At 46.4% G+C, this 27,751-nt stretch overlaps 1 protein-coding gene across 2 annotated transcripts in view; it reads left to right on the top strand.

The window, feature by feature from the left end:
• Positions 1 to 247: 247 nt before the first annotated feature.
• Positions 248 to 27,751, top strand: part of LOC119166690 (uncharacterized) — a 74,721-nt gene continuing 47,217 nt past the window's right edge. The window contains exons 1-2 of one of the 2 annotated variants that reach the window (XM_037418011.2): positions 248 to 665; positions 7,025 to 12,477. In XM_037418011.2, coding sequence (XP_037273908.2) covers positions 489 to 665; positions 7,025 to 8,254 — 1,407 coding nt within the window. In that variant the 5' untranslated portion in view covers positions 248 to 488 and the 3' untranslated portion in view covers positions 8,255 to 12,477. Of the gene's footprint in view, positions 666 to 7,024; positions 12,478 to 27,751 lie in introns of those variants that run through there. The other variant, XM_075882403.1, reaches the window with a different exon arrangement.

The following is a 27,751-nucleotide window of genomic DNA, read 5'->3' as shown; positions in this document are numbered from 1 at the left end:
CGCTCACGATCAGTTCTAAATGATTTTCAACGTCTCGTGCTGCGAATGATGGTCATTTTAGCAGCAGAGGCAGCCACGGGAACCGAGCGAGAATTTACCCCACGTTTATTCTGCAAATACCGGCGCTCAGGGACTTTCAAGAAAGCGGTGGGTCATTGCATCACGAGTGCAACTCTACCGACGCACTAAGGGGCGTCATTCCCTGCATCGGAGCTGCATCGCTGCACTGCCTGCCTGAGCTGTCTGCGACTGATTGCGGAACCCACGTGGATCCACGTCGCATGGGCTGTTCTGCAGTCCCTTTAGAAGGAGCACCATCTGTCCTTCGCCGTCATTTTGGCAGCACAGGCAGCCACGGGAACCGAGAAATTACCCCACGTTTATTCTGCAAATACTGGTGCTCAGGGACTTTCAAGAAAGCGGTGGGCCATTGCATCACAAGCGCAACTGTACAGACGCACTAAGGGGCGTCATTCCCTGCATCGGAGATGCATGGCTGCGCTGCCTGCCTGAGCTGTCTGCGACTGATTGAGGAACCCACGTGGATCCACGTCGCATCGGCTGTTCTGCAGTCCCTTTATAAGGAGCACCGCCTGTCCTTCGCCATCATTTTGGCAGCAGGGGCCGCAACGCGAACCGAGAATTTACCCACGTTTATTCTGCAGGTTGGATATTACTTTTCATTACTTCTTGTTACTTAAGTCTGATTTGCGGCCCTGCTGCCAATGGCTGATTAAGATGTATCTCTTATGAGGTGTTTGCTGTGTAGTGTGTGTGTTTTTTTCCTGCTGTTCAGAATGGGAAATGATGTGGCTGAACTTAAGCGTGGAATTTCGAATTTGAAACGTGAGTTTTGTAAAGAACTGCGAGAACGCAAAGTGTAGAATATACTGGTGAGCAGTATGAAACACTTAAAAAAGAATGTGAAATACTTAAGCAGCAAAATGCCGAGATAAAAGCAGCCCAAGAGCCTCTTTTGCAAGAACTTGAAAAATTAAGGAAACCAGTGTGTACGAACTCGCTAATGATAGTGACACAAGATCAATATTCCAGAAACAAGAATATTGAGGTGAAGGGTGTTCTTTGCTCGCAGAATGAGAGCCTTGGGAATATTCTGGAAATTGTAGGTGAAGTGTTTGGTGTGCCGGTAACGGAACACGATATCGATGTTTTCCATCGCGTCCCCGTACGGAAGTCTGGTACTGATATGAACATTGTCGTGTTTTTCAACCATCGCTCTAAACGCAATGCTGTAATTCAAAAAGCACGAAAGGTTAGAATCATGGCAGGAGACATCGGATTTCCTTCGAAGCAGTCAGTGTTTGTGAATGAACACTTATGCCCTCGACTGAAGCAACTACTTGGTATGACAGTTCCTAAGAAAGAAATGAAATGGCTACTTTTATGGGTGAGGGAGGGAAAGTGTTCGCACGGAAAAACGAAGAAGCTGACTGTTAAGATCACGCGCGAAGCAGATATAACTAAAATATGCTAGTGATTATTACTGACAGCAAATATTATTCCTTCTTAAATGATGGTTCTACCACGTAAACTTGTTCATCCTGGGTACGCTGACTCTCTTACGTTGTTGCATTTCAATGCTAAGTCGGCCCGTAATAAACACGACCATATAGAAGCATTTCTTAGTGAATTGACATCCCAGTTTGACATCGTAATGATAACTGAAACATGGTACTCTGCAGAAGGTGATATTCTTCGTTTGCCAGGTTATCAAAACTTCGTTTTAAGTAGACCAAGCCATCGTGATGGAGGAGTCATGCAGATGGTGTCAAAAAAACATTCATGTAACTTGGTTGCAAATCTTTCCAAAACCACACCCGACTATGAAGCGCTAACTATACAATGTGAATGCAATGTTTTCACTGTTTTATATCAACCGCCTCACGTAAATTGCGAAAGTTTTTTTACCTTCCTAGAGGAGCTACTATGTTATGCATATCAAAATAAACTGTGTATAAACATAGGTGGTGATTTCAATATTAATCTGCTGCAATAGAATTCAGTTACTCAAGCTTTTACCTTACTCATTGACTCTTTAGGTTGTGCGAACATAATAAAGGCACCAACTCGCGTCACATGCCGTACTGAATCTCTTATCGACCTAATTATTACAAATAGCCCAGTGCCAAGTGTCAGTGGTGGTACAATTGTCGCTGATTTAGAGGATGATTTGCCGATATACATGTTTTCTGAACGAAACAACATTCTTAGAGCAAGACGACGGGAATGTAAATCCTTCGTAATTCAGGAGATAAATCCAAGAACAATGAGTGATTTTCGAGACCATCGTGAAGCCGTTGACTGGGCATCGGTATCCAACTATAGCGACGCTAACGCAGCTTACGATACACTAATGCGCATGGTAAAAAACACCCATTTGTTTTAAGTTAACAATGATTTCAAAAAACCCGTACCAACAAAAAAGCTACGTAAACCCTGGTTAACAAATGAATGTTTAAAGCTATTTCATAGGAAAATTGACTTCTATAGCCACTTCGTGCTCGAGAAGCCCGGATGACCTTTCCACTTTTAAAGAATACGTTAATTTTGTAACCAAGTTACTTCGAGATGCAAAAAAGGTATACATAGAAAAACTGTTTAGTGATACGTACTTCAAGGGCGATTTAGTTTGGCGGGCACCTAATAAACTTCTAAATCAAAGCAAAAGCAATGAAGAGCTCGAAGTTAGTGAGAATTGGAAGCAGCTAAAGGGTGTTGAATTAGCAAACCGCTTCAATCAACACTTTACAAGTTCAGAATTTAGCGCTCACAGTACAGACGCTCTCCAGTACACGGGAGCGCCCAATCCACGCACGGCGTTTTTTGAGCCCACGACACCTGGATAAGTTTACTCTGCTTTCATATCTTTAAAGAACAGTAAGGCAAGGGATATTGAAGGTCTGCAGAATAAACCAATTGAATTTGCAGTAGATTTTCTAGTAGATGCACTTGCGCACGTGTTCAATATTTGCATGTCTACTGGTGTGTTCCCGAAAAAAATGGAACAAGCAAAGGTAACTGCTTTGTTCAAATCAGGTGAACGAAATGTTATGTCGAATTATCGGCCGGTGTCAGTGCTCCCTGTCATTGCAAAAGGTTCGGCAAAGATTATTTGTAAAAGGGTTGTGTCATTATGTGAAAAATATCGGCTATGAACTCCATACCGATTTGGGTTCCGTAAGGGCCTATCGGCGGAATCGGCTCTATTAACACAGAAGGATTTACTTTTGAATGGCTTCGAAGAGAAAACGTTAACATTAGGTGTATTTGTTAATTTTTCCGAAGCCTTTGATAGGATTAACAAGGTTACTTTACTAAAAACGCTAGAACATTAGGTATTCCTTTGATTGCCATTGGATCTTCTCAGGTCTTACCTGGTGGACAGAAAACAATGCGTTTGCATCTCGGGTTACTACTCAGACCCTCTGAAGCTGGAAGCTGGTGTTCCTCCAGAAAGCATATTAGGACCCGTACTGTTCAACATCTATATAAATGATTTAGTGAACATTAGCAGCTTACCACATTATATAATATACGCAGATGACACCAGCTTTTTCTTCCAGTTACGTAGTATTGAATATTTATCCCAACAAGCTAACTCTGTTCTCGAAATGCTGTATTTGTGGAGCAAAGGAAATTCTTTGCAGGTTAATTCTAAAAAAAAAAAACAAAAGTTGTTCTTTTTGCACCAACCCAAAAACACGTAAATCATAATCTAAACATATTCTAACGCTGAGAACGAATTGAAGTGACGGCTGACGTTGAAACGTTAGGTGTAATCTTTGATCAGCACTTATTGTGGGACAAACACATCGAACGCGTCTCAATACGTATGGCGAAAGCATGCAGGGCACTGTGTAGGCTTCGGGATATTCTTCCAACAAAAATACGGCTACTGTTGTATAATACAATATTGATCTCTCATGCTAAATATTGTAATTTAGTATGGGAACAACGTCAAAGAAGAATCGCAGGACATTAATTATGCTACAAAAAAGCATTACGGCATGTTGCGTGTGTTCCTTAGGACAGCCATACAAGTCCATTATTTGCTCAGTTTAATATTCTCCCATTTCGTTACCATTATGAGTTTAACCTTACCATGAAGTATAAAGAAAGCGTGAAACGAGGCCACAGTGCATTTATTCGTCTTTGTAAGTTAAACAAACCACATCAACTCAATTATGACATCAGAGAGCGTGAAACTTGGGCTGTTCCCTTTTCGAGAACCAATCATGGAAGAGACCGGCTATCGTACCGTACATCATTACTGCTTAACGATCTTGAGGGGGAAAACATTAATTTAAATACTACTTCACGTCGAATGTTAAAGCAGTATTTTCTTTTCTTAGCCGTGCGGCTTTATGTGAGTACTTTTATGCTACATATGTGCTTGCTTTCCCTTTCTTGTTTCTCAGGTATGGTATATCTTTTTTTTTTTGTGGTGCGTGTGAAAGCCTTCATACATGCTCTTATGTACTTGAAAATCTGTATGGTTTCACCATTATGCCTATTTTCTACGACTGTGTTTGTAAACGTTGTGAACTGTTCACTAAAAAAAGTGTCTTCTGTGTAAGGAAAAAAGGAAACTTTTTGGTGTGCTGTCAATTTGCAACGTGCATTTCAGTATTATATTAGTTTGATTATTTTTTTCTCGAGAGATTATCGGTATATTGATGCATTTCAGTTTTTGAGTACGTGTGTTGTCTCCTGCCAAATTCTGTAGGGGCAGGGGCCTTCGTCAAGCCGCTAAGATAGCGCCTTTTTCCTCCTGTCCTAGCATTTGTTGTATATGAATGCTGAAATAAAGAATCAGAATCAGAATGATATGTGGGGTTTAGCGTCCCAAAACCAGAGACACTGCAGTGGAGAGCTCCAGAAATTTTGACTACCTGGGGTTCTTTAACGTGCACCTAAACCTAAGCACACGGGCCTAAACATTTCCGCCTCCACCGGAAATGCAGCCGCTGCAGCCGACATTCAATCCCGCGACCTGCGGGTCAGCAGCCGTGTACCTTACCCACTAGACCACCGCGGCGGAGCGCCTTGCATTACGGAAAGGCATGAGACTTCAAGCTGAACGCCGCTTGCTCTCCTTTTCGTGCGCTCGTTCCCTTCATGGAGAGGGTGACATCGCCCATCTACATAGACTTGGTGCTCTGACGTCGCTTACTGTAGCACTTCATAATGCGAAAAGTATTCGAGAGTGACATGCGGAATTTCGTCAAGTGTTGCTTCATTAGATGAATGAAAGGGGGGAGAAAAAAAAAAGTTGACCCTGTATCTGCATGTTTCACTGCAAATGTCATCGAAAAACGAGTCTTACGCCTGGAGGGTCTGAACAAAACGTCTATTTCATGTTCTGCGCGAGAAAATTGGTGAATGGTATTCTGCAGGCACTCGATGCGTGCGACGGAGGTTAACAAGTGCATCGAGGCACGTCATGCTTGAGATTAAGCTCTATCTCACAGTTATCCTGAAAAACAAAGCATGCTGCGTGCGCGACCGTCTCAGAGGTGATAAGGTGAAGGACGCCAAGCGACGGGCAGATGCCACCACCATGTCATCTTATCAAAGCGTTGTAAACACTTGCCTCTTTGAGCATAGCGCTTCATTGTCAGCGCAGCGTGATCAACGCTGCGGTACTTAGAATTGATTGATTGATTTGTGGGGTTTAACGTCCCAAAACCACCATATGATTATGAGAGACGCCGTAGTGGAGGACTCCGGAAATTTTGACCACCTGGGGTTCTTTAACGTGCACCCAAATCTGAGCACACGGGCCTACGACATTTCCGCCTTATCATTATGGCAGACAAACAGACAGGCAAACCGACAGACAGACCAAAATTTTTGCGTCGAAGTACCCCAAGCATAGAGAAATATAATAAAGAGAGACCACTGGGGCCTTTTTGGGGCTGAGCAAGAAAACGTCTGGCCAACCGATAGATGACGTACCCATGCTCTCTTTTACTTTGTTAAAATATGTAATAGCCTTCTCAGGAGGACAATAAATGCCCAAGTTGGCCATCAATTTTTAGCAAAGAAGAAATTTTATTAACTCGTGCAATTTTAATAAATTCGCTCTATATCTTGTTCCACTTAGTACATTTAATGCCTTACAAGAGTAAACTGTGAAGTATGACTAGAAAGTGCTGCCTCTCTGCATTTGTGTTGCACAAAGAGGCACAATTACGTGGTTTAGATGTACTGTACATGTATTCCCTATGTAGACGCATGGGTGTGTATCCTAGGGGTAAAGACACTCGCTTTCGGAGTCTGAGGGTACAGGTTCAAATCCCAGCGTCTGGACGAAAAAAAAATTAGTTGTTTTATTTATGCTGAAGAAAATACAAGGTCTGAAACCACTCGTGAGCGCTGAAAGCAGCGCGGTAGCTGGGCCGCATGGTCCTACGGGAGTGTCCACTCTTTATGTGAGTATGTTTCTCTATGCCCCAAGCAATGCTTCGTATTGTTACGGTGGACAAACAGACAAATGTACAGAAAGACAAACATGCGAACATTTTTGCGTTGAAGTACCCCAAGACAGAATATCGTTTTTATTAATAATACTGAATAATACTGAAGCAAAGCAACAGGTTCGCAAGCTTGACTATGATGCATCTCACGTTGAAGTGTCCTTCAGCGCTGGTGATGTGCTGCTTCTTATGCCCGTCGCAGTACATGGTCTGTGCGAAAAATTTCAATGACGCTTCATTGGCCCCTGCACTATATTGGAGCAAACGTATCCGGTCAATTAATGAACGTGTTCCACCCAATCTTCTTCTAACTGACCGCCGCTGCCGGGCCGGTGAGATAATACAAGTATCACGCACGAGGCCTTTCACAAGGCGTTTTTGGGCTTTGAACTACAGTCAGGATGACCGCTTTTGTGGGGGGAGGGTGTTGTTCGGTAATTATTTAGGCAAATCTACTTTCATTGATAGGGCACGGCAGCACTGCCAGGATGCAACACCTCAATCCGTTTGTTTTTCTGCCGCAGATATTTGGCGTCCTGCTGCTCGCACAAGCAGGAGGCGAAGAACCGGCTCTGCTATCTGGATACGACGGCGCACCACTTCCAAGCCACCAAGCGCATCATGTGCGCATTGTGCACTTGGAATCTACGCTCGGCGATTTGCCTGGAAACAGGCCTGCCTCGGTGACTTCATGCGCCGACGCTGATCGCCACAACGTGAAGACGGCGCTGCTGGCAGACTGGAGTGGTATAAAGACTGGACACCCCTCGACTCAAGCCATAGGGCACGGCAGCACTGCCAGGATGCAACACCTCAACCCGTTTGTTTATCTACCGCAGGTGAGCAGGCGTTATGAAAAATGTATTCGTTCAAATTACCTATGCCTAATAGTGCTGCCATGCCCTAGGCAGATTTGTGTCCTGTGGAGTTACATGTGTACCTGTATCAAGAAATTACAGTTGCTCAGTGGCGACATTGAAACAAACCCGGGACCCGATATGAACAAGATCATGAAACAGCTTCAAGTAATTGCAGATGAAATAAAAGAAGAACGTTTAAAATCTATTGAAGCAAAACTTGAACAAGTAACGTTACTGGAAAACAAGATCACGTCCTGTGTCTCCCAAGTAACGAATCTTCAAAAAACCGTTCAATACTTGGAGTTAAAAATAGACGACTTGGAAAACCGGTCTAGAAGGTCAAACTTACTTGTGTATGGCGTACCGGAGGAGGCAGACGAACACCCCAAAACCCTCGAACAAACTATAAGTGAGCAGATACTTAAGAACATACTAAAGATCAAACCCGTTCCAATAGACAGAATGCACAGGATAGGAAAACAAAACGCTCAAAAACCTAGACCAGTGATGCTGAAACTCCTCGACTTCCAAGACAAAGTAACTATTCTTAGAAACTGCACGAAACTAAAGAGCACCACTTTCTCTGTTGGAGAGGACTTCTCAAATAGAGTAAGATACATCAGAAAAATGCTTTGGCAAATTGCAAAAACCAAAAAAGAAGCCGGAGACAAAGTATTTCTGGTCTATGACAAGTTAAAAGTGAATGAAGTTCTGTACCGATGGGATGACGATACAAAAGATCTTGTGCTCGTAAGCGCTGACCGTCACACCATTAACCATGACAAAACGACGAAGCGGAAGCATCAGGCGAGCCACAACGCCGCAGACAACGAAAGAAATAACATTTCTTACCATAAACACCCGCAGCATGCTTCAAAAATTAGTACCGCTTGAATCCCTAATTCTTGGAATTGAACCTGACTTCGTAGCTTTGACAGAAACATGGCTGACAAATGAGATAAAGGATTTTGAGGTAACACCCCCAACTACGTCATCATTCGTAAAGATAGGCAGACACGCGGGGGAGGTGTGGTCATCATACTTAAAAAAGAGCTTTCCTTTGAAATACTTCCTGAGGTTATCGGAGTCGAGGCAATATTTTGCAAGCTTCTCTTCACTTCTCGCCCAGTATTTGTTGGCTGCGTTTATCGCAGCCCATCTTCAGACAAGGATAGCTTGCAGGCATTGCACACGTATATGCATCAGTATGTTCTCGGAGCCAGGCTAATTTTGCTCGGCGACTTTAACTTACCCGATATAAACTGGCGAACAATGCAACACAACAGTGCATGCACGGATGCGCTCATTGACATCATGTTGACATTTAATCTGTCCCAAATCGTAAAACAGCCTACCCGTATCCAAGGGTGCTGTTCTAATATACTGGACTTGGTGTTCTTAAGCGATCATTTTCCTGCAGATAATGCACAGGTTGAAATTCTTGAGGGCATATCAGACCACGAAGTTATTCAGGGCTCCGTTTGTATAGTTGACATCCCTATACCGTCCAACTCCTTTTCTGTCTATCTTGACTTTAACCATGCCGATGACACCAGTATACTTGATCGTCTTTTCCATGAACTTGCTTCATTTGAACTACTTGCGAAGGATTCAAACACAAATGTGGAAATACTATGCGCAAGCTTCAAATCAGTCGTAACACATTGCGTTCTTAACTATGTGCCATCTAAAACAAAGAAAACACGAAAACATAATCCCTGGATAACGCGTAAAATTATTCATTGCAAGCGTAAAGTAAAGCGCCTCAGAAAAACTTTTAAGGCAAAACCTACTCCACAAATTCGGAACAAGTTGAGTCAAGGTATTACAAAGATGAAATCCCAAATAAAAATGTCCAAAGCAAACTATTTTACAAGTACGCTACCCAACTTTTTGAAAATGTCTCCCCAGAAGTTCTGGAACAACCTTAATCCCAAAAACCATATTAGGTCCGCGGCCCCAGAAGAAAGCGAAGATAAAGCAAACTCGCTAAATAACTATTTCCAATCTGTTTTCACGATTGATGATAAAAATGTGCCTGATGTTGACATTTGCAACACCCGACATATTGAACCACTTGTTGTGACAGAGTCCGGAGTGCTTAATTTGTTGTTAAATTTAGATACTAAGAAGGGTGCCGGTCCCGATAACTTGCCAAATGAATTTGTTAGGCGATATGCTGAATGAGTAGCCAAATACTTGTGTATACTTTTCAATAAGTTCCTATTAACCTGTTCTCTCCCCCAAGAATGGAAAATCGCAAAAGTAGCTGCTGTTTCTAAATCTGGTAGCGAAGCTGACCCTTCAAATTTCAGACCCATTTCACTAACCAGCACAACTTGCAAACTACTGGAACACATTATTCTTAAACATCGAACGTTGTACCTTGACCAGAATCACATCTTATCGCCAATACAACACGGTTTTCGCAAAGGACTATCTACAGTTACCCAACTGGTTGAACTAATTCTCGACATCTCCGTCAATGTACACTGTACAAAACAAACTGATTTAATTTTATTAGATTTCTCAAAGGCGTTTGATCGGGTGCCACACAAAAAACTTATAAAAAAATTAGAAGCAACGATATGCGCAGGCCCACTTACTGACTGGATCGACAATTATCTGAGTAACCGAACACAGTATGTGCAAGTCAATCGCGAAAGTTCTACCATAGCCAACGTTACGTCAGGTGTACCACTGGGCAGTCTTTTGGCCCCCATTTTATTTTTGATCTTCATTAATGATTTACCTGCTGGCATTGGTGTTAATGTGAGGCTTTTCGCCGATGATTGTATACTTTACCAGGAAATTAATGCCCCAGAAGATCATGTAAAACTGAACAAGCCTTGCAGTTCATATCTAAGTGGTGTGCTCTTTGGAAAATGACCCTGAATGTTAAAAAATCTGCTCTCTGGAGGATCACAAAAAAAATCAAGTATCTGAATTTGTTTACTTTATAAATAACTCTCCACTTCCGGTAGTGACTGAACACAAATATCTAGGTTTAACTTCAACGCAAGATTTTAGATGGGATATCCACGTTAGTCATGTCACATCAGCTGCATTAAAACAGCTGTTTTTCCTTCGTAGAAGTCTCGCTTCCGCGCCACCTAAAACGAAACTTCTAGCCTACAAAGCATTCGTCAGACCTGTCTTAGAATATGCAAACGTCACGTGGTTTCCCTTTACAAACAATCTCATAAATGCCCTAGAACAAATACAACGAAAAGCGATAAGATTTGTCTATAACAAGTACAGAATACCTGGCTCACCCACAGAACTTTAAAAAAAAAGCAGGTTTTTTAACAATAAAAACCGCGCTAAACTGCTGGCACGTGAGAAATTCCTATATCAGTTAGTTCACCAACAGCTAAACATAGACAGTTCAAAGTACATGTTATCTAAAGAAAGAAGGCCAACACGACAAAAGCATTCTCAGACACTGCATGAATATCAGTGCCGGACGGACTGTCTGAAATAATCTTTTTTTCCACTAGCAATTCGCGAGTGGAATAACTTACCAATCAGTATAACAAACAGTCAATCATTGGAAACTTTTTCATCCCTGCTCGAATGTTATTTATTGTCTTCAGAACTGACGAACTCTGTTTTTTTCTTGTCCACTGTTTGAAGTGCTCACTATTCTTTTTTTCAGTACTAGTTGGAATTGATGTCCTATGCTACTAAATGTATTTAAGTGGTACTGATGTAGTCATCAAATGTATTTCTGTCGGCTTTGTCTTACTCGTTATTATAATATTTCAGTGAGTACCCTCTGTATAAATATTGCCCTTTCACAATGTATGTGCCCTTCCTGCAAAAATCCCTAATTGGGATTGGCAGTATATGTAAAATAAAAAAAAATAAAAAAAATTATACATGATCACGTCATGAGTGTTCGTAGTCATAATCTATTGTGGGAACGCGGCTCGCTTGTGGTCTGTGCATTGGTTGCGTTCCCTTCATCGTGTCTTCGGGTCCCAATAAAGGTCGCTTTATTAATACACACAAAGAGAATCGTTGCGCGTTTTAGGGGCGAAGCTCCTTGTGGCATGGCTTGTGAGTCCGTCGTTGTAGTGCGCAACCACTGGTAGCACATAACCGAAAGCGTGGTCCTTAGGTTTGCTGTATGGTGGCAGTTGTACATGATCGATACATGATGAACAGGTGTGAGATGGCTGTACTTGGAGTGTTCACTAGATAGACGGACGCACGAATGGATACACATGCAGATTGATGGACAAACAGATGGAGAGATGGACGGACAGACAGACAGACAGACAGAGGGGCGGACACACGGACGGACGGATGGGCAGACAGAGTGACGGCTGCACGAGCAGACGCACGGACGGCTGGACAGACAGACGAACGAACGGACGGACGCTTGGACGAGCACACGGACGGACATATAAACAGATGGTCACACGGATGAACGAACACACGGATGGACGTATGGAAGGACGGAAGCAAGAACGAGTAGTTGGATGGAAGCACGGACAGACTGACGAAAGCTTCACCCCACCAATCATCAATCACTGCATGGATATGCTGTGAATTTTTTTAGTTTTTACTTCAAATCACAGCCAAATGTGGCACTAACCTTCATTGATTTCGCATGAGTTCGTATGGCCGTCGTTCCCGAATCGTTCCGGTGCTAGCGCTGACCACGCTTGCCGTGGTTTTGTGAATTGTGCCAGTTGCAGTGGAGCGATATGGTGTATCGCGGTAAGGATACATAATCTGACATAAAAAGGGCAGCGCGAAAAATCGGGGAAAAAAGAAGGACAGTAGAGACTGTCTCCATCCTCCTTTTTCTTTCTTTTTTCTCTCCGAGTTTTTGCGCTGCACTTTCTATGGGAGCACTATGAACCAACTAGCCCAAATCCCACTTAATTTATTGCTGTTATGATGAGCTTGGTTGCATTATTGTTGTATGTGTGTGATGATCGGATTATTGTATGCTGTGTGATGCTTGGCTTGATTGCCTTACTGCCTGTTCCATTCCTGCTTGGGCTCCATGCCTGCAGTATCTTGTAAATAAATAAATAAAATAAATAAATGATCCATGTGAGCCTCTTCGACGATGCGCACACTAATGGAGCATTGATGCTTGTGGGCACTCCGATCGCTTCAATTTTTTTTCTTATGTCCGTCGTCCCTATTCTAGCCAAAGATTAAAATTCAATTCAAAAATCAATACATAAAAAAGGAGAACACAAGTACTTGAAGAACAACAGGCCAATAAGCTTGCTCTCCGTCGTGTACAAACTATTTACAAAGGTTATTGACAACAGATTTGGGGCAACATTAGAATTCAATTAACCAAAGCTGTACCAGGATTTAGAACAGGCTACTCAAAATCAACCACACTCATACTATCAATCAGGTAATAGAGAAATGCTCAGAATACAACCAACCTCTGTATACTGCGGATGTATCCAGTAAGGGGCAAAGAAGGCAAAATAACTACCAATAGGGATAGGATAGTTAAAATAGCGGAGGAGTTTTACAAAGATCTGTACAGTAGCCAGGACAACCACGACTTTAATACTATAAGAACTAGCAGTAACCCAGATGACATCCCACCAGTAATGATAGAAGAAGTCGAAAAAGCTTTGGAGAGCATGCAAAGAGGCAAAGCTACTGGTGAGGATCAGGTAACATCAGATCTGCTGAAAGATGAAGTACAGATTGTGTTAGAAAAACTAGCCACCCTGTTTACGAGGTGTCTCATGACGGGAAGAGTACCAGAGTCTTGGAAGAATGCTAACATCATCTTAATACCTAAGAAAAGAGATGACAAGGACTTGAAGAATTACAGGGCTATAACTTGCTCCCTGTAGTATACAAGATATTTACAAAGGTAATTGCTAACAGAGTAAAGAAAACATTAGAATTCAAACAACCAAAGGAACAAGCAGGATTTCGAACGGGTTACTCAACAATCGACCACATTGATACTATCAATCGGGTAATAGAGAAATGCTCAGAATATAACCAACCACTATACATAGCCTTCATAGATTACGAGAAGGCGTTAGATTCAGTAGAAATATCGGCAGTCATGCAGAAAATGCAAAATCAGGGCGTCGACGAAGCATATATAAACACCCTGGAATAAATATACAGGGGATCAACTTCTACCATTGTGCTTCATAAAGAAAGCAACAAAATAGCAATCGAGAAGGGTGTAAGGCTGGCGGGTACAATTTCCCCAGTGCAAATTACCGCGTGCTAACAGGAGGTTTTAAGGGGCCTAGAATGGGAAGAGTTGGGGATAAGAGTAAATGGAAAGTACCTTAATATTCTGGGCTTAGCCGACGACATGGAATTGCTGAATAACTCGGGGATGAATTGTAATTTTAGATTACGGATTTGGACAAAGAGAGCAGAAAGGTAGGTCTTAAAATAAATCAGCAGAAAACTAATGTACAACAACCTTGGAAGAGAACAGCCCTTCGAGATACGTAATAGTGCACGTGTTGCAAAAGACTATGTCTAATTAGGACTGGTAATAACCGCCAAGCCGAACCATGAAATTGAAGTAGCTAGAAGAATAAGACTGGGGTGGAGCACATTTGGCAAGCACTTTCAAATCTTGACAGGTAGATTGCCACTATCTCACAAAGGGAAGGTAAATAACAGCTGCATCTTGCCGTACGGAGCAGAGTCCTGGATACTTAAAAATAGCGTTCAGCTTAAATTGAAAACGATGCAGCGAGAAATGTAAAGGAAAACGGTAGGTGTACTTTAAGAGACAAAATGAGAGCAGAGTAGATCGGGGAATAAACCACGGTTGAGATATCATAGTTGAAATCAAGAAGAAATGGACATGGACCAGGCATGTAGCGCTTAGACACGATAACCGCTGGTCATTAAGGGTAACTAACTGGATTCCCGGAGAGGGCAAGCGGGTTACGGGGAGACAGAAAGTTAGGCAGGCAGATGAGATGAAGAAGGGGGGTATAAAATGGCAGCAGCAAGCACAGGACTGAGTTCACTGGCGGAACATGGCCGAGGCCTTTGTCTTGCAGTGGACGTAGTCAGGCTGCTGCTGCTGCCGCCGCCGCCGCCGCCGCCGCCGCTGCTGCTGCCACCGCTGCTGCCGCCACTGCTGCTGCTGCTGCCGCTGCTGCCGCCGCTGCTGCTGTTGCCGCTGCCGCTGCTGCTGCTGCTGCTGCTGCTGCTGCTGCTGCTGCTGCTGCTGCTGCTGCCGCCACTGCCGCCGCCGCTGCCACCGCTACCGCTGCCGCTGCTGCTGCCGCCGCTGCCGCTGCCGCTTCCGCCGCTACCGCTGCTGCTGCTGCCGCTGCTGCCGCTGCTGCCGCCGCTGCCGCTGCTGCTGCTGCTGCTGCTGCTCATGATGATGATGCTACCAGCCCATGACCGCTAGGAGTTCCCCACTAAAACAGGTCGAGTCACAATCTAGCGCTTAAACGCTTGCCCACGAACTGTAACCACTACGTGAAAAAAAGGCGGAAAGCAGACGCAGCAGAAGCCGGCGTCAAGAAGAAATAAGTATAAAATATCACAGGATATCCACGGAGTGAATGCTGATGAGTGAGGTGAAGCGTCCATTCGTTTATCTATCCATGTGTTCGCCCGTCTGTGCATGCGTCCATACGTCTGATCGTAGTCGAGAATGCAGATGGCGTGCGGGTAACACCGACGGGACGCGAGTCAAAGGAGCCGAGCGGAAGCGTCTTCAACTCGCCCGCCGCTCTGCTCCATCCATGACCCACAAACAATCCGCCAGGTACGGCGACTATGCAGGAGACTGAGAAAGGCACTCGTTGGCAAAGCGTGCGCAGCAGCTAATCAGAGAGTAGCGGCACTTCGGAGAGCAGCATCTGAGTAACGCCATATAGGAAATGAGATGGGAAATGGTCACCCATTTCTTTTGCCTTCTTTTCTTTCTCGTCTCTTTCTCTCTCGGTTACGCGTGACTAGTCACAAGGTTAGACTATAGAGAGATTCGACACTAAAGAAGCCGCACGCGCACCTTCTCTCTTCCCTCGAACCACCACCAGCCTTCTCGCATCTACCGCCCAGCGAATTCCAGAAGTATCGAAAAGGAAGGTGTGAGACACTTCCTGTTTGCGTCACGTGTGGAGGAAAGTTCGAGAAGCCTCGCCTCTTCTCTAGTTTTGGCGGCGTGGCGCACCGACGGAACTTCCCTGACCGAACAAGCAGTGGATGGTGGGGATAGAGGGTGAAAAGAGTTTTTGCACCATCGTGCGAAGGCTTGTCTTTCATGCAGGAGTTCAGTGTGTGTTTACCGCCCATGGACAAATACGTGTGCTGCAGGCGCAGCGCATGAGTGGCCGATGTGTTACCAGCGAACTTTTGTGATTGAAGGGCAGTCATTCGACGACGCGAGAGTTTCCTGGAAGAGAAACTTTGGTGAGGCGAAAATCAGCGATGGAGTTTGAGCGAGTGTTTCTTGAAGAGAAGCAATCAAGTTTTGTTCCAAAAACTCTCCAATGAATTCGTTTGATGGACATTTTCGTGTCTTGGTTAGTTATTGTTTATATTCCATTGTAGTGTGTGATGTTTGTCCCCGTTGTTGTAGTATATCTTATTGTTTTGTAAAGCACAATGTTTTGAGTATCTTGTGATTGGATGATTGCCAAGTATGCATGTTTGTGTTATTTTGGTTCTTCCGTATTTTAGAATACATTTTTGCTTTGATATCAATTCATGGCTCTGCCTCCTTCTTCGAATCACAGCCGGCGTCCACTGGTGCGTGAATCGGACCAATACTAAACTGTCTGCGCTTTCATCGTGCGATTCGGGGGGCTCATACGTCCGCCTTTTCAGTTAGCCTAGCGATTGCCTCCCTATTCAACGGGACCAGTGACATATATTCTTGCATACACGACAAAACCCTTTTAGTACACAGTGAGTCCAAAGTTGGGAGGAAAAGCCCTGAGTCGTTGATAGTGATATCGAAAGACCTTTTGTGTGTGGCGTGGCGTAGTCGCGAACGAGTGTGCACTGTGCAGAGAGCTTTCGATAACCAGTGTTAGGCAGATATTTAGTGCACACAGCTAGATTTTATTCGAGAGGCATCATGGATTTGGAAAAGGTGGTAGCTCTTAGTAAGAAGATAAGTCTTTCTGGCGCCGCGCTATGAAAGTGGCTTAGCCAGAAGGAGAAAGGAGAAAGAGAGCCAGCCAAGAAGGAAAAAGCAGCTGAGCATGAGCGAGAGAGGCTGGCAGCTGAGGAGGGGAAGAATTGAGGCGAATGGCCCCGCCGCGGTGGTCTAGTGGCTAAGGTACTCGGCTGCTGAACCACAAGTCGCGGGTTCGATTCCCGGCAGCAGCGTCTGCATTTCCGATGGAGGCGGAAATGTCGTAGGCCCGTGTGCTCAGATTTGAGTGCACGTTTAAGAACCCCAGGTGGTCGAAATTGCCGGAGCCCTCCACTACGGCGTCTCTCATAATTACATGGTGGTTTTGGAACGTTGAACCCCCCAGTTAAGTTTTCCTTTTCGTTCGTTGATCTCCTTGATGTGGATTGAAGTCCCGTCAAGGAGATAATTGGCGTCGATGAAGCAGGAGGCAGGTTGGAGGTAATGAAAACTTGAAGGTATATTACAGCGAAATATTTACAGTCATATGTACATCTTGCCGAAGCACACTCATGATGACACAGACATCAACAGCGTCTTACTCTTCTACTTAACTTTTCTTAAGTTAGAGCCTAGAACACTGTTACTACATACAACGTACTTAGTCTCACTGTTCGACCACCAAGTGGTTACGGCCCAGACAAAAGTTGCATCGTACGGAGTCGTACTGATCTATCAGTTAAGTGATTGCAGCCTCGACTGAAGAGAAACGGATTCCCCCCAGTCTTAAGCATCTTGCGGTAACAAAGAAAAAGGGGAGGGGGCCACTGCTGGTCCGCCTCAACATTCTCTCATCCAATCTGTTTCCACTAAGATTAAGTCACTCCCTACTGAGCTGACCTTACTCTCGACCGCAGCGCTTCTACAGTTTAAACAGGCGTTTTGGTACTCTTTCCCATCATGTCTCTCTCTCTCCACCTCCCACGCGCTCAGGAATTCTAACGCTCGGGAGATATCGGCATTGTAGACCCGGTACATTCATGCTCTTTTCCACACCCAGCGAGCCGAGACGAACCTCCAAAGCCGGAAATTGAATGATTGCGCGCGGAACGTAATTGCCCCCGCAGGTAGCAAGCGGCCTTTGACTTTCTCCGCTTACCTTGTGCTCGGGTCGTGCATCGCTGCGAATTTGAGCCGATCGCCAGAATAGAGCGTGTCGCCTACTCCCACTGAGCTTGCGCCCGGCAGCCGAGGCAGGACGGGGTCGCTTAATCCCATTGTGTGTTTACCCCTGGCAGCGGCGACTTGTCTCTAAACCACAAACATTCCAAGCCGGTTGGCAAAGCGGGTTCGTTTCACATTGTGTGTTTGTCCCCAGCATCGGAGGAGACGGACGTAGTTTGCATTCCAGAGGATAAGTGGTGTATAGTTACACGGGCATACCAAGAGAGAGTCGAGAAAGAAGCCTTGTATAACGTAGCTTCCCGCGCTGTCGTCCCATGCTCACAGGAAGCAATTTGCGACCTTGCCGAGAGAGATCCGAGAAAGAAGCTTTGAATAACGTAGCTTCTGGTGCTGTCCCATCCGCACGATCAACTTATGAGTGGCAAAACCTAACACGTCCCCTCCAAAGAGTATACTGGGCTGTCTTACGCTCAGGGATACGATAAAGCACTGCCGCGATTAAGTCACTGGATTTTCAAACCACACAACAGTTGTACACAAGCATCAAACGCAATTGCAAGTCAACACTACAGGAGAACTAAACGAAAACAAATACATGCTAAACAATCAAGTACAGCATTGCTGCTTCAAGCAGTGAGATCACTAGTGTCTGTTTCTTGAATTGTCAATCACACAGTCCACAATATACAGCAGCACGTGGGCAGGAACATTCACGTCCCCCCAAGTTGGCATGGCACTGTTATTCTGATGGCTTCCATGAACTATTCTGAAGCCTAGATAACGCATCCGCATTACCGTTACATACTCCCTTCCGATGTTGTACCGACACATGATATCGCTGTAAAGCCAGCGCCCATCTTGTTAATTTCGCCCCGTGCGGAGTCGAAGTTGTAAGGTACGACAGCGGATTGTGGTCGGAAACGACGTTTACTATGGCACCGAAAAGCCAGTAGTCAAACTTCTTTAAGGCCCATATTATTGCGAACGCTTCCCTCTCAATTGTCGACCAACGCATCTGGGTCGGTGAGAAGCGGTGGCTTGCAAAGGCAATAGGCTTCTCTTCTCCCTCGGCTGACATTTGTGCCAAACATGCTCCCGCCGCCGTAGCTGATGCGTCTGTGAAAAACCAGTAGGGCTGAGATGGCTCAGGGGTGTTTAGCGCCACAGCCTCGCACAAAGATCGTTTGAGAGTCTCAAATGCCGCCTGAGCTTCCTCCGGCCAGGGTATCTTATTAGGTACCGCTTTCTTTGTTAACAGCGTGAGCGGGCTCGTCACCTCTGCATATCCTCGGACGTACTCTCGATAGTAGCCGCAAAGTCCTAACAGGCTGCGTAGTTCCTTTTTGGTGCGCGGTGGTACCAAGTTCTTAACTGCTGCTATCTTTTCTGGGTCTGGTGCGTGTGTCCCTGAACCGACAATATGCCCCAGGTAATGTATGTGGGATTGCGCAATCTGACACTTCTCCGGGCTGGCTTTCAGTCCCGCCTTCTCTAAGACCTTAAGAATAATGTCGAGATGCCTTAAGTGCTCCTCCCAAGTGCTAGAAAAAATAGCAATGTCATCTAGGTATGCCGTAGCATACACTTGATGTTGCGACAAGAGTTTGTTCACCATTCTTTGAAAGGTTGCCGCGGAAATTTTCAGCCCGAAAGGCATCACTTTCCATGCGTATTGACCTTCATGCGTTAAAAATGCGGTGAATTTCTGACTCTTTTCTTCCATCGGTACCTGCCAGTACCCGCGCTTAAGGTTCACTACCGTAATGAACTGCGCTCTGCCTACTCGGAAAATCAATTCCAGAGGATTCATCATCGGGAACGCATCGGCGTTGGTGACGGAATTTAGCGCTCTGTAGTCCACGCACATGCGGATAGCCCCATCTTTTTTTCCGACGCATACTACCGGGTGTGCAAACTCACTCTCCGTGGGGTAGATCAACTTCCAAGTCAAAAGTTCGTCAACTTGCCGGCTGACTTCTTTCTTTAATTGTTCCGGCACCCGATACGGAAACGCCCTTTTTGGCTGGTGACCCGGTTCTACTTCTATCTTATGTTCATCTACCTTTGCTATACCCGGAGTGCCGTCAAAGAGTGTGCGATGTCTTTGGAACACCGCCTGTATTTCCGCCTGCGCATCAGCATCAAGGTGAGCAACCTTCTCCCTCGTTACCACTAGCTCTTCCCGCTTCACAGTGGTTGGCTGTGGGGCATATTCCACCTCCCCAAAATCATGGTCCTCATCGAAGACGACCCCAATATGACTGACTCTTGCATAGTAAGGTCGAATGTTGTTGGCGTGGACATTTTTCACCTTTCCCTCTGATGTTTCTACGCGGTAAGAATGTTCGCGCTCACGTCCAACCACTGTGAATGGGCCTAGCCATTTAGGTGACATTTTACCACTCCGATCATTGTCGAAAACCACAACTTGGTCGCCAACATTAAAAACTTTGAGCCTGCTGCTGCGATTATAAGCACTGGCGTAACTCTCCTGATGAGTTGCACTAGTTAGCTCAGCTATATTAGCAGCCGTCTCGAGCTGCTCCTTAAGTTGTTGTAAATACTTGGCGGGGTTTTCTCTCAATGTTGCGGGCACCGGCATTTCTCCCGTCCAAGTCTTCTGCAGTATTAGAAGTGGTCCCGTGGGATTCCTTCCATACAATAGACGAAACGGAGCTACCCCGGTTACCTCATGGGGGACTTCCCGATAAGCCCATAAAACCATTGGGATCAATTTGTCCCAATTCTTGGAGTCTCTTTGAATGACATGATACAACATGTTTTTGAGTACTCGGTTCCACCTTTCTACAACTCCATTACTCTCTGGGTGTTCTGGGGTTGAAAATCTTGGCATGCAACCTAATTTCTCTAGCATCGTTTGCGTGAGCTGCGATTTGAAATTAGTGCCCTGATCGGAACAGATCATCTCCGGAACGCCTGTGCGACTTAATATCTCAATCAGTGCATCACAAGTCACCTTAGCTGTCAAAGAGCGCAGTGGGATCACCTCTGGCCACCTTGTGCAAAGATCCACTAAGCACAGTGCGTACTTATGCCTTCTCGCTGACGGTGTGTCTAGGGGTCCGATCACATCTACATTGACAACTTGGAAAGGGTGCTCGGGTCTAGTGAGCGGAGTTATAGGCACTTTATCCGTGCGACGCTTGTCTGAACGAATTTGACATTCATGGCACGAACGACAATGCTCTAATATCTCCTTCGCCATACCCGGCCAAAAAAAAATTATACCTAATGCGAGCTCTTGTTTTCTTTGACCCTAGGTGCCCCCCGCATAGCGACTCGTGTGCTAAGTGCATCACCTCAGTGCGCTTATCTTTGGGGACAACTAGCTGACTCACTCGAGTGCCTGCTATTGAGTCGCAGTGGTATAATAGTCCGTCTGAAATAAACATGCCAGATTTCCCACTACGCGCATCTTCCCAACATTTCTTTAGCGTAGTGTCACCCAACTGCACATTGTGGAACTCTACTCTTTGGCCTAATGACGCCTCCCTTTCTCCATCAGTTTGCGCCCCTTCCCCAGAATCATCTTTCTCCTCCAAAGTAAGATTGCAGGCAACTACCTTTTGTTTCTCTACTGCTCGTTCCGCCTCGTGAGCAGGCTCGGCCGGCGCTCGACCGGGTGCCAGAGGGCTGCTGGCCTTCAACAAAAGTTTCCAATCGTCCTTGGTCAACAAACAATCTGTGCCCTCGACGAGCTCATCAGTTAACGCGCAAAGTAGGTCGACGTTCTGAGGCTCCGTAACCTCTCGCGGGCTATTTAATTTGAGCGGTAACGTAGCTAGCCTTGCCTCGATAGTTTTACCGAAAGCGGACACCAATCTTACCGTGCCAGACGGCTCTACAACACTTCGCGGAAGCAGACTCTCCCGGATGACGGTTATCTCACTCCCCGTATCCAAAATCGCATCTGCGGATATGCCTGCACATGATACAGGAATTAACTGCAGTTTATCTGTGCCTTCACCCTCGTGTTTCAGAGACTTAACCTTTGCGCTAAGTACTCCAGTAGGTATTTTAGTATCCGTCTCGTGGGATAACGTTACCTTTTGAACCTTCCGCTTTGGCTCGGTAGCCTTCTTGGGGTTGTTCTCCTTATCACTAGCCTTCGGGCACTCTTTAGCGAAATGGCCTGAGCCGTGACATAAGTGGCATTTCAGAGCCCCTTTCTCAACTCGTGTCGCCGGCTTCTGCCCCATTTCTACAGTTGGTTGCTTTGAAGCACGCCCTTTCCCTTTCGTTTGTTCGAACGTTTAGAGCACTTTCGCGATCTCAGTTGGCCTAAGCCATCCCTCGCCTTCCCTTAATCTCACATACTCAAGACCCTCCGTACTAAGGCCCGATTTTATGCGGTCAGCAACCATGAGTTCTGCCATCACTTCTACCGTGTCGGCTTCTCTCACTTGGAGGTAGTATGAGAAATAAGTTTTCACGCGGGACGCGAACTGTGCCCAAGTCTCTTCCTTACGCTTTACGGCTCTTTCGAACCTCAGCAGGTACTCTGCCGGAGAAAGCTTCAGTTCCGTCAGCACTGCTGCTTTAACTGACTCATAATCTGCACTCTCTTCAGGGTTGAGGTTACGCAGTAGGTAACAGACTCGCTCAATTAGCGCTGGCATAACCAAATGCACGCGGCTCTCGTGCGGTACCTGGTAAGTAGCAAAAAGTTTTTCTACTTCCTCAAACCATAATGGGACATCCGCGTCACTCGGCAGGCGGAACCCTTTTAGCACTTTTGCACATTGCTGAACAGAATCGAAACCCCGGCGCCTCTGATCACCCGTCTCCGACCCAGAGTTGAACAACGTGCCATTGAGACGTTCCGCGTTCATTCTAGCCTGCAATAAATTTTCGTACTGAATCTGAAGATTGAGTTTTTGAATTTCAAGCTCGAGCGTTCTCGCTTCGCTTGATTTCGGCAAAACCTGAGATGCCTGCTGCATCGATTCTTGCCTATGAGTAGGCACTGTCACCTCATTTGACTGATCAGAATTTTGAATACCATCATTGGATGGTTCTCGGCTCCGATTCACATCTGCCGCACTCGTACCCTCATCTTCATTAGACTCCATTGTTTTAGCACCCCCGCGTGTTCTCACCATGTGCTCTACACATAAACTGCCATGCCAACTAGAGAAGAACGCAAGAAATCCTGCTCACCCTTTGCTGTATGTACTGTCGTTCCCGGATCTCCTCCATGGTGCCGGCGTTGGCTGCTGTGGGAGCGTCTCGACTTTGCCGCTGGTGGCTGTTGGATGCCTTGCCCCTCGGTCCTCTCAGCGCTGGTCCAGTGTATGGTGCTGCAGAGCTCGCCGATCCATGTCGACTGCGCCAGTTAAGTTTTCCTTTTCGTTCGTTGATCTCCTTGATGTGGATTGAAGTCCCGTCAAGGAGATAATCGGCGTCGATGAAGCAGGAGGCAGGTTGGAGGTAATGAAAACTTGAAGGTATATTACAGCGAAATATTTACAGTCATATGTACATCTTGCCGAAGCACACTCATGATAACACAGACATCAACAGCGTCTTACTCTTCTACTTAACTTTTCTTAAGTTAGAGCCTAGAACACTGTTACTACATACAACGTACTTAGTCTCACTGTTCGACCACCAAGTGGTTACGGCCCAGACAAAAGTTGCATCGTACGGAGTCGTACTGATCTATCAGTTAAGTGATTGCAGCCTCGACTGAAGAGAAACGGATTCTCCCCAGTCTTAAGCATCTTGCGGTAACAAAGAAAAAGGGGAGGGGGCCACTGCTGGTCCGCCTCAACATTCTCTCATCCAATCTGTTTCCACTAAGATTAGGTCACTCCCTACTGGGCTGACCTTACTCTCGACCGCAGCGCTTCTACAGTTTAAACAGGCGTTTTGGTACTCTTTCCCATCATGTCTATCTCTCTCCACCTCCCACGCGCTCAGGAATTCTAACGCTCGGGAGATATCGGCATTGTAGACCCGGTACATTCATGCCCTTTCCCACACCCAGCGAGCCGAGACGAACCTCCAAAGCCGGAAATTGAATGATTGCGCGCGGAATGTAATTGCCCCCGCAGGTAGCAAGCGGCCTTTGACTTTCTCCGCTTACCTTGTGCTCGGGTCGTGCATCGCTGCGAATTTGAGCCGATCGCCAGAACAGAGCGTGTCGCCTACTCCCACTGAGCTTGCGCCCGGCAGCCGAGGCAGGACGGGGTCGCCTAATCCCATTGTGCGTTTACCCCGGCAGCGGCGACTTGTCTCTAAACCACAAACATTCCAAGCCGGTTGGCAAAGCGGGTTCGTTTCACATTGTGTGTTTGTCCCCAGCATCGGAGGAGACGGACGTAGTTTGCATTCCAGAGGATAAGTGGTGTATAGTTACACGGGCATACCAAGAGAGAGTCGAGAAGGAAGCCTTGTATAACGTAGCTTCCCGCGCTGTCGTCCCATGCTCACAGGAAGCAATTTGCGACCTTGCCGAGAGAGATCCGAGAAAGAAGCTTTGAATAACGTAGCTTCTGGTGCTGTCCCATCCGCACGATCAACTTATGAGCGGCAAAACCTAACACCCCCATATCAATCAAATCATCAAGGGAGGCGAATGAGTGCCAGTCGAAAGAAGAGAGATGATTAAGCGCCAGTTTAATGAAGAATTAGAGGCGAAGGAGCGACTGTTGAAGGAAGAAAGCGAAGCACAAGAAAGGAAGATGCAAGCAAAGATGGCTGAGAGGAAAAGGCAGCTGCAGCACGAGATAGAACTCGAGTGGCTCCGCTTGCAACAGCGAAGTCAAACTCCCGCCCAGGCTGGAGTTAAAAGCAGCGAACGATCCCGACGTGGGAGCCGCCCGCTGCGCGCTGACGCGCGCCTTGCAGTACTACAATAAAGTTTCGCAACCAACCAAAGGGAAATAAAAGCTTCCGTTTGAATCCACGCAAACTGTTCGTAGTAAAATGAGGCGTTTTAGAGTGGCACTCTTCTATAAAACAGGAGAGCGGTCACGACACGTCAAGTGGTAATGGCGGAACCAGTCTGAGTACCCAGCCAACCAAACATCGTCTTCTTCACCGACTGAGTCATACCCCCTGCCTTTTTGAGTAGCACTCATCTTCTTCACTACATTTTCCTCCCCTCCGGAAAAGAGTCATCCTGGTGACTCATGGGCAGGAGACAATAGAGGGATCATAATACGGTTTACGCGGTCTATGTGGACAGTCTCACGTCCACGCCGCCGTTGATCATGGGGCTGCTCTAGCGGCTCGACGATGTAATTGACGGGTGAAGTTTGCTTAATTACACGGTAAGGGCCGTCATACTTGTACGTCAGTTTCGTTGAGAGACCAGGGATGGTTGAAGCGATGTGAAGCCAGACAAGGTCATCTGATGCATAAGAAGCCGGAGGCGTCGGGCTATCGCGGTGGTGTTTCTGTCGTTGCTGTTCAGCACTTGTGAAGGAGCGGGCAAGCTGACGACACTCTTCCGCGTATTTAGCAGCTTGTGACATCGTCGTCGACTCAGCAACATCCGGGTGGTAAGAAAGGATGGTGTCTAGCGTGCAAGAGAGTTCGCGACCGTAATGGAGGAAGTATGGAGAGAAACCAGTGGTTGTCTGGACAGCAGTATTATGCGCATATGTTACAAAAGGGAGAATACTGTCCCAGTTAGTGTGATCGGTCGCGACGTACATTAACAGCATATCTCCTAATGTACGGTTGAATCGTTCTGTAATGCCATTAGTTTGAGGATGATACGCGGTGGTGGTGCGATGAATGACTTGGCATTCCTTGAGAAGCGATTCGACAGCGTCCGACAAAAACACACGCCCTCGGTCACTCAGGAGTTCACGTGGTGCACCGTGACGTAAAATGATCTGATACAGTATGAAACGACCGACGTCACTAGCTGACGCAGAAGAGAGTGGTGAAGTTTCTGCGTAGCGCGTAAGGTGATCGATAGTGACGATTACTCAGCAATTTCCAGTCGGTGTAATCGGAAGAGGTCCATACAGATTGATACTAACACGATCAAGCGGTCGGGCAGGACAAGATAAGGGTTGTAGTGGAGCTGGAGAACTTGGAGTAGAATTCTTCCGGCGTTGGCAAGCGAGACAGGAACGTACGTAGCGACGAACGAAGTGATACATTCCACGCCAGTAGTAGCGGTGGGACAGGCGGGTGTAGGTTTTTAACACTCCAGCATGGGCGCATTGTAGGTCGGCGTGAAAGGAGGCGCATATATCTGAGCGGAGACGACTGGGAATGACTAGGAGCCATTGGCGTCCTTCGGATAGATAATTCCGTCTGTATAACAAACCATCTCTAATAACGAAGGGCTGTATTTGACGGCGCATACCTCTAGGGATATTTCGCGAGGGAGCTCGACCCAACAAGTTGATAAGTGAAGCGATCCAACGATCTTTTCGTTGCTCCTGTAGCATGTCGCTGACACTAAGTGCAGATACGTCGGGGGCAGGCGAACACGGCGACTTGTCACTACATCGTGGAGGTGATCGGGACAAAGCGTCTGCGTCGGAATGTTTTCGGCCAGATCGGTAAACGACGTGAATGTCGTACTCTTGTAGCCAAAGCGCCCAACAGGCGAGCCGGCTGGTGGGATATTTTAACGAGGAGAGCCAACATAATGCGTGATGATCTGTAACCACGCTGAATGGGCGCCCGTAAAGATAGGGTCGAAACTTTCATATGGCCCATATGATGGCTAGACACTCTTTTTTCGATGACTGAATAGTTGGCTTCTGCTTTTGTGAGTGCACGGCTGGCGTAAGAGACGACGGACTCATCAAATCCAGGTTTACGCTGAGCGAGCACAGCACCGAGGCCAACTCCGCTAGCATCCGTGTGTATTTCCGTCGGGGCAAGAGAATCAAAATGTCGCAGTATAGGAGGTGACGTAAGATGGTGGCGGAGTGTGGCAAATGCATCATCACAAGCTGACGACCAACTAGAAAGGTCGTTGTTGCCGGCAAGAAGGTCAGTCAAGGGCGATATGATGGAGGTGAAGTTGCGAATAAAACGACAAAAATATGAACATAAACCGAGAAAGCTGCGAAGTTCTTTTAAGGTCTTCGGTTTAGGAAATTCGGCAACGGCACGAAGTTTCGTCGGATCCGGAAGAGTGCCATCTCTAGATACAACATGGCCCAATATTAAGAGTTTTCGAGCGCCGAAGCAGCACTACTTCAAGTTGAGCTGTAGACCGGCGGAGGTGAGGGAAGTAAGGACTGTCTCGAGCCGCTGAACATGCGTTGAAAAGTCGCTTGAAATTATCGCGACATCGTCTAAATAACACAGACGTGTCTGCCATTTCAGGTCACGCAGGATGTTGTCGATCATGCGCTCAAAAGTGGCAGGCGCATTGCCGAGCCCGAATGGCATCACGTTAAATTCTTATAAGCCATCAGGGATAACAAAAGCCGTCTTGGGGCGATCAGCCTCAGCCATGCGAACCTGCCAATAACTTGAACGCAGATCTAGTGACGAGAAGAACTCCGCGCCTTGTAAGCAGTCAATGGCATCGTCTATGTGGGGTAGCGGGTAAACATCTTTGCATGTGATCTTATTTAACCGGCGGTAGTCAACGCAGTATCGTATTGAGCCATCCTTTTTCTTGACTAGAACAACTGGGGATGCCCACGGGCTGTTAGAGGGCTCAATAACACCTCGCTTCAACATATCGTCAACTTGTTCCGCGATTATGCGACGCTCAGATGCCGGTACCCGATACGGACGCTGACGTAAAGGAGCGTGAAGGCCAGTGTCGATTTCGTGAGATACTGTAGAAGCCCGGCCCAAAGTCAGTTGCTGGTGGTCGAAGCTGGCACGGAAGTGCTCGCGGAGGGCGATGATGTCGATGCGTAGCTGGGCCCTAAGGTTGGTGTCGATGCAGCGCGAAATTGCGTCGGTGAATGATGGAGAAGAGAATGACGCGCAGCAATCAACAGCGTCAATAGGTAGCGTAGCCGAGTGGTGAGGAAGTACACGTGCACTCGAGGGATCAATGTCATCGGCAAAGCCCAAGCACTCTCCGTACAGTAACTTGGAAGGCGAGGGAAACGAATTTGAAACATAAATTGCACTTGATGCATTGTGAACATTCAGAACGGCGAAAGGAA

This window comes from Rhipicephalus microplus, unplaced genomic scaffold (assembly GCF_043290135.1).
Source record: "Rhipicephalus microplus isolate Deutch F79 unplaced genomic scaffold, USDA_Rmic scaffold_12, whole genome shotgun sequence".
Lineage (NCBI taxonomy): Eukaryota > Metazoa > Arthropoda > Arachnida > Ixodida > Ixodidae > Rhipicephalus > Rhipicephalus microplus.
This window is presented reverse-complemented; position numbering and strand designations above follow the sequence as displayed.